At 46.7% G+C, this 10671-nt stretch overlaps 1 protein-coding gene across 1 annotated transcript in view; it reads left to right on the top strand.

Moving 5' to 3' along the window:
* Positions 1–10037: 10037 nt before the first annotated feature.
* golga7ba (golgin A7 family, member Ba) overlaps positions 10038–10671 on the top strand; it is a 10162-nt gene continuing 9528 nt past the window's right edge. Inside the window, exon 1 of the mRNA XM_061881280.1 lies at positions 10038–10151. Within this exon, the coding sequence (XP_061737264.1) occupies positions 10140–10151 (12 nt within the window). The 5' untranslated portion in view covers positions 10038–10139. The remainder of the gene's footprint in view (positions 10152–10671) is intronic.

Below are 10671 nucleotides of genomic sequence, written 5' to 3'. Positions count from 1 at the left end.
GGAGTTTGCCCAACCAGTCTACATGTGCTTTGTGGACTTGGAGAAGGCATTCGACCGTGTCCCTCGGGAAGTCCTGTGGGGAGTGCTCAGAGAGTATGGGGTATCGGACTGTCTTATTGTGGCGGTCCGTTCCCTGTACGATCAGTGCCAGAGCTTGGTCCGCATTGCCGGCAGTAAGTCGGACACGTTTCCAGTGAGGGTTGGACTCCGCCAAGGCTGTCCTTTGTCACCGATTCTGTTCATAACTTTTATGGACAGAATTTCTAGGCGCAGTCAAGGCGTTGAGGGGTTCCGGTTTGGTGACCGCAGGATTAGGTCTCTGCTTTTTGCAGATGATGTGGTCCTGATGGCTTCATCTGACCGGGATCTTCAGCTCTCGCTGGATCGGTTCGCAGCCGAGTGTGAAGCGACCGGAATGAGAATCAGCACCTCCAAGTCCGAGTCCATGGTTCTCGCCCGGAAAAGGGTGGAGTGCCATCTCCGGGTTGGGGAGGAGACCCTGCCCCAAGTGGAGGAGTTCAAGTACCTAGGAGTCTTGTTCACGAGTGAGGGAAGAGTGGATCGTGAGATCGACAGGCGGATCGGTGCGGCGTCTTCAGTAATGCGGACTTTGTACCGGTCCGTTGTGGTGAAGAAGGAGCTGAGCCGGAAGGCAAAGCTCTCAATTTACCGGTCGATCTACGTTCCCATCCTCACCTATGGTCATGAGCTTTGGGTCATGACCGAAAGGATAAGATCACGGGTACAAGCGGCCCAAATGAGTTTGGGTCTCTCCCTTAGAGATAGGGTGAGAAGCTCTGCCATCCGGGAGGAGCTCAAAGTAAAGCCGCTGCTCCTTCACATCGAGAGGAGCCAGATGAGGTGGTTCGGGCATCTGGTCAGGATGCCACCCGAACGCCTCCCTAGGGAGGTGTTTAGGGCACGTCCAACCGGTAGGAGGCCACGGGGAAGACCCAGGACACGTTGGGAAGACTATGTCTCCCGGCTGGCCTGGGAACGCCTCGGGATCCCCCGGGAAGAGCTAGACGAAGTGGCTGGGGAGAGGGAAGTCTGGGTTTCCCTGCTTAGGCTGTTGCCCCCGCGACCCGACCTCGGATAAGCGGAAGATGATGGATGGATGATGGAAGTTAATAGTGTTTTAGAAGTAGAAGAGGGTGAGCCAAATGATGCATATAAATATGCTTTACATGTACATTGCATGCAATGTTTCAACATGAAATGGACTGATTTTAATTTTTTTAGTTGCAGCATCACACAATTTGATAGTAAAACTTGAATATTCACTGATTCCTATTAAAAGGAATACCACTGGATATATCATGTGCTTTATGCTAAAACCCTAATATTGGAGGCCAATTGCCAATAAATGATGTAGTTCTTAGAAACCATAAAATCAATATTTTGCTTCATCAGAAAGCAGGGGCCACAACACATGGCGATATGGCGCTTAAGCCCTGTCCGCGGTGCTGAAAGGGACCCACCAGCAATCTAAGCAGTTGACACTTGACAGCACACTGTACATTTGTCCAAGAAAACAGAGCTTATTTGAATACGAATGAAATTTGGTGACTGTTTGAACGAGCAAACTTCTCCATAACTTTAAAGTTAAAATCCATCAGTCCTTGGATAAATTGGTTTTCATTGGAAAGCATGCAAAGTGCGTTCAGTTGCTGTTTTCCCGTCGTGTTCCTCGCAAATGTGTTAATCCTTTCCATTGTGGAAAGACCCCGGTTACACATAAGGGACTCCATGGGAGTTGCTAGGAAGAGATTTAATAAGGTGCACGTCTCAGACAAGATCTCCTGCAGGCCGTTATCGCAGATAGTTTGCAGTAGAGAGAGAGTGGATTTCCCGGCATAAAGTTGTTTGTGTTGGTAGAGAATGCTCAGCTCACTTTGCAACTTTTCCTTGTTTTTAAGAACCGCGGGCCATAGTTTGATAGCGCAGCCGAGTTGGGCAGATGGGAACGTCTCTGCGAATTTGGAGAACAGCGAGCAGTCCACCAGCTGTGCTGCGATGAGATAGTCGCTGTTGGAGAACCTGTCCTCCACCTGTGCGATCATGCAGTCGCAGGCCTCCTTCATGACTTCGGTTGCGTCGGTTTTCCGGCGCTTGGCACCGCCTTCGCCGCCTTGGTCCGTGCGCTCTCTCACCTCCCTCACGTTGGCTACGAAGTTCTCCACGGCGCAGCTCACCACCGAGCCGTCGATCTCTCGATTCTGGAGTATGTTTTGGAGAACGTCCACTTCTGGCATGACTTCTGCGAAAAAATGCAGCAGCTGGAGAAACGTGGGCTCCTTCAAGTGCGTGGACAGGCTGTGCGCCTGACCCACGCTCGCGCTGTCCCATCCCGGCTGGGTGCGGATACTCTCCAAACAATCCAGTATGGCCTCCTGACTGTCCCACACGGCTGTAACCGTCCTGCTTTTGAAGTTCCACCGTGGCCGCTGGGTGTTGCACGCCCGCCCCAGGGCGGAGGCTCTCCTGGGCGACGTGAAGAAGGTCCCGAAACAAGCTAAGTCGGCAAAAAACACCTTCAGCTCGTGGAGTCTGGACGCGCACACCTGTTGCAGGGTGACATTTAATTGGTGCGCGTAGCAATGCACAAACACCGAGTTGGGGTACCTCAAACCCAGCAGGGTTTGCACGCCGCTCAACATAGCGGCGCCGTCGTAGGTCTGCGCCACGAGTTTCTCAGTCAGCCGCAGGGGATGGAGAACCTGTTGGATGGCGTCGGAGAGGCCAGCCGCCGTCTTATCCTCCACCTGCACAAACTGCAAGAAGCGCTCAGCCACGGTGTTTCCCGCCACGTACCTCAACACCACCCCCACTTGGGGCTCGGATGCCATGTCAGTGACGTCATACACTTGAACACCAACAAAGTGGGCGTGTTTTAGCGCCTTGGCCACCTCCTCCCTGTAGACCTCGTACATGCAATCCAGCAGCTGCTTCTGAATAGAACTGAGGGCTAATTTAAAGAAAGCCTGCGCGTCGTAATGCCTCTTGAGCCGAGTGTCTCCCTCACACATGGTGTCGAAAATGCAGCTAAAAATGTTGGCGTTGAGCGGCTCGGTCGGTTCGTGAGCGCACAAGTCCGCCTCGCACTTCCCGCACAGTTTGATACACGTGATCAGCCGGTCGAGGACGTAGCGGTTCTCCTCCGTCTGCCGGTTATGCTCCTCGACGCACAGCCGAACTGCGTCATCAGCGTGGTCCTCCACGGCGGGAAGCCCGAGGAGACCCAACTTCATGGCGCATTTCAGGTGCGACGAGGAGCTCTCGTGTTTGGCCGTCCTTTCCGACAGGTGCTTGACGTCCTTGAAGCCGGCCGACGCCCACACGGAGTCCGCGCCGCCGAACAGGAGACACGGGAAGCAGAAGAGCGCGCGTTTGGCCGTGCTCGCCGTCAGCCATTTCTTTTTGTCGAACCAGTCCTTCTTGAAGGTGCGCGTCACCATGTCGCCGTACTGAAGCAGCACAAAGTCTTCTGGTCTGTGCGGCCCCAGACGTTTTATTTCCAGTTGCTCGTCCGGCGGTAGTTTGTTGAACCGCACGCACAGGAGAAAGTCCACGTGGTTCATATTATACAAGTCCACAAACACAATTTTTAGCAGCGACGTTTTTCTTCTTTTTCCCCCTTTTTCTAGTCTATTTCTTCTTCTATTTGTTTTTTTTTTTTACCACCTTTTCCGGTAGACTGGGCAACGGCCTTGTGCATTGTTGCCCCCTACCTGTGAGTCGGTGTTACTGCTTCATTTACTGTCTTTATTTTATTTCAATCAATCATCCATCCATCCATTTCTACCGCTTATTCCCTTTGGGGTTTCGGGGGGTGCTGGCGCCTATCTCAGCTACAATCAGGCGGAAGGCGAGGTACACCCTGGACAAGTCGCCACCTCATCACAGGGCCAACACAGATAGACAGACAACATTCACATACTAGGGCCAATTTAGTGTTGCCAATCAACCTATCCCCAGGTGCATGTCTTTGGAGGTGGGAGGAAGCTGGAGTATCCGGAGGGAACCCACGCAGTCATGGGGAGAACATACAAACTCCACACAGAATAATCCCGAGCCTGGATTTGAACCCAGGACTGCAGGACCTTTGTTTTGTGAGGCAGATGCACCTACCACTCTTCCACCGTGCTGCCCAGTTCTGCATATCCATCCATTTTCTACCGCTTATTCCCTTTGGGGTTGCGGGCGGTGCTGGCGCCTATCTCAGCTACAATCGGGCGGAAGGCGTGGTACACCCTGGACAAGTCGCCACCTCATCGCAGGGCCAACACAGATAGACAGACAACATTCACACTCACATTCACACACTAGGGACCATTTAATGTTGCCAATCAACCTATCCCCAGGTGCATGTCTTTGGAGGTGGGAGGAGCCTATCCCCAGGTGCATGTCTTTGGAAGTGGGAGGAAGCCGGAGTATCCGGAGGGAACCCACGCAGTCACGGGGAGAACATGCAAACTCCACACAGAAAGATCCCGAGCCTGGATTTGAACCCAGGACTACACAGGACATTTGTATTGTGAGGCAGATGCACCTACCACTCTTCCACCGTGCTGCCCAGTTCTGCATATCCATCCATTTTCTACCGCTTATTCCCTTTGGGGTTGCGGGGAGCGCTGGTGCCTATCTCAGCTACAATCGGACGGAAGGCGGGGTACACCCTGAACAAGTCGCCACCTCATCGCAGGGCCAACACAGATAGACAGACAACATTCACACTCACATTCACACACTAGGGACCATTTAGTGTTGCCAATCAACCTATCCCCAGGTGCATGTCTTTGGAAGTGGGAGGAGCCTATCCCCAGGTGCATGTCTTTGGAAGTGGGAGGAAGCCGGAGTACCTGGAGGGAACCCACGCAGTCACGGGGAGAACATGCAAACTCCACACAGAAAGATCCCGAGCCTGGATTTGAACCCAGGACTGCAGGACCTTCGTATTGTGAGGCAGACGCACTAACCCCTCTGCCACCGTGAAGCTTTCAATCAATCAATAAATGATTATTTATATAGCCCTAAATCACTAGTGTCTCAAAGGGCTGCACAAACCACAACGACATCCGGGTGGTTTCCTGCTGGCTCCACTGAGGACGGGACTCTCTCTGCTGTGTTGGATCCAGTTTGGACTGGACTCTCATGGTTGTGTTGGATCCACTATGGATTGAACTTTCTCAGTATCATGTTAGACCCGCTCGACAACCATTGCTTTTGGTTCCCCTGCGGGCTATAGAGCGTTTTCCGTTCGGGCTCCAGTACTCTGGAATGCCCTCCCGGTAACAGTTCGAGATGCCACCTCAGTAGAAGCATTTAAGTCTCACCTTAAAACTCATTTGTATACTCTAGCCTTTAAATAGACTCCCTTTTTAGACCAGTTGATCTGCCGTTTCTTTTCTTTTTCTTCTATGTCCCACTCTCCCTTGTGGAGGGGGTCCGGTCCGATCCGGTGGCCATGTACTGCTCGCCTGTGTATCGGCTGGGGACATCTCTGCGCTGCTGATCCGCCTCCGCTTGGGATGGTTTCCTGCTGGCTCCGCTGTGAACGGGACTCTCGCTGCTGTGTTGGATCCGCTTTGGACTGGACTCTCGCGACTGTGTTGGATCCATTGTGGATTGAACTTTCACAGTATCATGTTAGACCCGCTCGACATCCATTGCTTTCCTCCTCTCCAAGGTTCTCATAGTCATCATTGTCACCGATGTCCCACTGGGTGTGAGTTTTCCTTGCCCTTATGTGGGCCTACCGAGGATGTCGTGGTGGTTTGTGCAGCCCTTTGAGACACTAGTGATTTAGGGCTATATAAGTAAACATTGATTGATTGATTGATTGATATTTTTGTACACAACTATCCAGGAGCTGGTCTGAAAAGTAAAAGAGGAACTACATTCATATGTTGTTAATATTCAGTGTTTTATTGTTCACGGTTAATATTGTAAATCCCACTTACTTTATTTTAATGTACATTTTGGGTGTACCATTCAGTAAAAAACTCTACAATTCCATTCCTTTTTTTTGAGGTGGTCTGTCATAACGGACATTGTGATTTTTGGTAAAAAATGGACTCAAACACATACTGTACAGCAGATTTTTATTGCTAAATGTGTACATATAATCCATCCACATTTGGCCCCCCAGACACATTTTCTTCTCTCAATGTGGCCCCTGAGTCAAAATATTTGCCCAGGTCTGCACTGAATGGAACCCGCGTACAAGTACCACAGTTTTGAGTATGACTGTTCTATAACACTTCTAATTAGGGTCACCACTCAATCACAGGCAGGGGTGTGTCACCAAATTCTGGGCCCCCAAACACAGGACTCCAAGGAACCAACCCCCCCCCCCCAACATCGCCGCACCATACACACACACTTTGTATGTTTATGCGCACTAAAATCAATCAATCAATCAATCAATCAATGTTTATTTATATAGCCCCAAATCACAAATGTCTCAAAGGACTGCACAAATCATTACGACTACAACATCCTCGGAAGAACCCACAAAAGGGCAAGGAAAACTCACACCCAGTGGGCAGGGAGAATTCACATCCAGTGGGACGCCAGTGACAATGCTGACTATGAGAAACCTTGGAGAGGACCTCAGATGTGGGCAACCCCCCCCCTCTAGGGGACCGAAAGCAATGGATGTCGAGCGGGTCTAACATGATACTGTGAAAGTTCAATCCATAGTGGCTCCAAGACAGCAGCGAGAGTCCCGTCCACAGGAAACCATCTCAAGCGGATCAGCAGCGTAGAGATGTCCCCAACCGATACAGGCGAGCGGTCCATCCTGGGTCCCGACGAGCGGTCCATCCTGGGTCTCGACTCTGGACAGTCAGTACTTCATCCATGGTCATCGGACCGGACCCCCTCCACAAGGGAGGGGGGGACATAGGAGAAAGAAAAGAAGCGGCAGATCAACTGGTCTAAAAACAATTAGATTTGGTTGAAACCAGCATTGTAAATACCATAATTTGTTTTTTTTAATTGAAATAACATATTTAAAACATATTTCGATAACCCCCCCAATAATTTGGTTTTGTTAACAAAAAACTTTTTTTTTTTTCTAATACATTATTCTTTACTTAAGAGTGTAAAGTAGAGATTAACGGATCCACATGGGATTATTATCAGTTAATAATACATCCATCCATTTTTTACCACTTATTCCCTTTGGGGTTGCGGGGGGCACTGGTGCCTTTCTCAGCTACAATCGGGCGGAAGGCGGAGTACACCCTGGACAAGTCGCATATCATTATTAATATGATTATGTTAATAATTCATCTCCCCCAAACTTGAAGAACTAGTAACGCCCCTGTTTCTAACTTTATTCGAGGGTTCTTGAATGCACCACAGTTATGGGCATCAATAACTTTTTCCCATGTTGCCCCAAATAGATTCATTATATTTTTTACTTTCTTCTATCTCCTCATCCTTGTTCCAAAAAATACTCGTGCTGTGTGTGAATGCGTAAAGGTGAGTTTTGATGACATTTTGACCTCTGTGTTCGTTGAGTGAAGTTTCAAGGTTTGCTGCTATCAAGGTAACTCTTCAACAATTTTGATTGGGGGTGACGTTAGCTTTGGATATTCCTCTTTTGATTCAATGCAAGTTAACTATTAAATGGTACGCAGTAAAAACGGCAATGGATTTTACAGTTGAAAAAACAATGGCCAGAATTTTACTGTGAACAAACCGTGGTACAGTTTTTAGTTTTCCCATCCACAGTAATAAACAATACAAACAACTGTAAGTGTTACAGTGAAAATGGCAGCTCAGTCGCCAGAATTTTACTGTTAAAAACAATGGCACCATTTTTCCATTGACTCTAATACACCATAAAAACAATTGTACTCGTCTGCAATAATTTTACTGCAAAAAAACAGTGGTATCCTTTTTTCATTTACAGTAAATCATGTGGTAAAATTCTGGTGACAAAGCTGCCAGATTTTTACCATCATTCTATAGATTTATTTCACAGTGTACTTAAAAAAAAAATAGCAATCAAATGCATACACCAGTGATTCTCAAACTGTAGTACAAGTACCACCAGAGGTCCATCTAGTGCTACGCCAAATAATCACTTGAATGAAGTACAGTGTTTGATTTTTTTTAAATAATTAAACACAGTGTAACTGTTCAAACCGGGTGTAATGTGAAGTGAAGTGAATTATATTTATATAGCGCTTTTCTCTAGTGACTCAAAGCGCTTTACACAGTGAAACGCAATATCTAAGTTACATTTAAACCAGTGAACGGGTCATGATGGGCCAATTAAAAAAACTTCACATTAAATCAAACCCACACACGCAATCATTTAGTAAGCCATTTAGCGCCATATGGACTCACCGTTATCATTAGCAGAAAAGACAAAATGCACAAGACGCGGCCCCACATCCTAAGCCGATCAACCGGGCTATCGAAAAAGGAGACAGACAAACAACACAAAGAATGGAAATCCACCACCACTAACGGACCACAAAAGGCAGCGGCGTGGGACAAATACTGCGCTCAATGACTTTTACAGTAAACGCCTGTGTAAATATTTCATGTTTCAATGTGTACACCTGCGGCTTATAGACTTGTCTGGGAACAAAAATATTCGTCCAAAAATAATTAAAAATAATGTCACAGTGGCCAAAATATTAAATGAACCTGTTAAATAAAACCTCTGCCTTCTTTTTAACGACTACCTAGGCCTACTATGCTACTGTATTTTAATGTTGGTCGTTATGGTTGGTCAGGATGTTTTCTGAAGTGAAAAAAATTGAGAACCACATTGTGTAGACATTTGTTTAAATATATGAGGCAAATCCTCATAAATTTGTATTCATATATATTTATCGATACAAGTGGCCCTCTGTGGGCAGCCATAACTGCGACGTGGCCCTCAATGACAACAAGTTTAACACCCCTGCACTCGGCCACTATTCAGCCTCAATATACATTAAAATAATAACAATTGTGTTTCGGGCACGCCCAAACGGTAGGAGGCCACGGGGAAGACCCAGGACACGTTGGGAAGACTACGTCTCCCGGCTGGCCTGGGAACACCTCAGAATCCCCCGGGAGGAGCTGGACAAAGTCGCTGGGGAGAGGGAAGTCTGGGATTCCCTGCTTAGGCTGCTTCCCCCGCGACCCGACCAAAAAAAAAGCAAAAGAAGATGGATGGATGGACAATTAGATATCATCATTACTATTATTAAAAGGCAGTTGATTGCAGGTCGTGGAGATGAAAAACATTAACTGCCAATTGAACCTTTGGCCGTTGTTGTGATCAGCTATTGTTGACTTACTTTAGATTTATTAGATTTATTGTACGGAATACGTACTGAACTGTGCAATCTACTAATAAAAGTTTTTTTTTTTTTTTTTTTTTTTTTTTAATTAAATCAACACAAAAACACACAAAATACACTTTCCATCAGTGCATCAACCCCCCAAAGAAAATCCCTCCCTCCCCCATTCACACCCAGCCACACCCACTCACACAAAAAAGGGTTGTTTCTTTCTGCTACCAAAATGCTGGTTCCCACAACATATATAACACAGTCTGCAAGGGACATAGTCCCTGAAACACACATGATTGTGTGTGTCGCCGGTCCACTAACACTATCATTAATTACTATTTTTTATGTAATTGTTTTATATGATTTTACTTTCTAATAAAAGTTTCAATCAATCAATAAATTTGGTGTGTCCAAACATTTTTTTTTTATACCATTTACTAAAAATAACTCAAAGGATGCAGAGGCCGATTTAAAGTTTGCAGCAAAGCGTATCAGCATGATTTATTTCATCAGTTTTCAACGTTTTGCCTTTTTATATTTTTGTCCTCTTTAGGTTTTTGTTGTTATTTTTTGGCTTTTATTCTGTTCCGAGAAGGTTCCAATAAAACAACAAGAAAGAGGCTGCAAACGGCCAGTGGGACACCCCTCTTGAACGGTTGAAAAAAATAAATGTGGAAAAAAAAAAAAAAAAAATAAAACAGTGTCAAAGTGTAGTTAAAAAAAAAACCCCAAAGTGATTGTCCGCTAAACCCCGTCCTCCTTTTAGCCCCGCCCCTTGAGGCCCCTCCCCCATGATTTAATCTGTGCGGGCACGCGGGGACTCGTCCCTTCAACATGGCGACGGAGGTAAGTCTACTACAATATATTTTTTACATTTTCATTCTTTTTAAATCAGCCCTGTCCACTATACTGCGTAGAACACATCCAAAAATGATGTTATTTAGACCGGACGTGATTTAGACGAGCTAAAAGATACGCCACTACATCCTCCTCTTTTTTTTTTTTTAAGCTAGTTTCTGCCAAATGCCGTTTCGTTGTAAATCAATGGAAACAATATGGTTGATAGCAGCTTTCTTTTAAAGGCCAAATAACCACCAGTGAGTGTAAATAAGCACATATTTATAAAAGCCGTTCAGCACCACGGACAGAGGCTACATTTTATAACATGAAATACTTGTAAGATAAGACGAATATCAATGCCATCAGTGGGTTGTAAAATGTATTGAGTTGTACTTCCTAACTCAAGGAAAGGCTGGAAGAGTGTGTAAGGAGGGATGGAGAAGATCGTGTATCCAGTGGCTGGGCATCTCTCCAGCACCTTGCAGAGCACAAATGGCTGATCACACTCTGCCTGCCTCTCCTATAA

This window comes from Nerophis ophidion, linkage group LG20 (assembly GCF_033978795.1).
Source record: "Nerophis ophidion isolate RoL-2023_Sa linkage group LG20, RoL_Noph_v1.0, whole genome shotgun sequence".
Lineage (NCBI taxonomy): Eukaryota > Metazoa > Chordata > Actinopteri > Syngnathiformes > Syngnathidae > Nerophis > Nerophis ophidion.
Note: the sequence above shows the minus strand (reverse complement) of the source record. Positions and strands in the feature narration are given on the sequence as shown.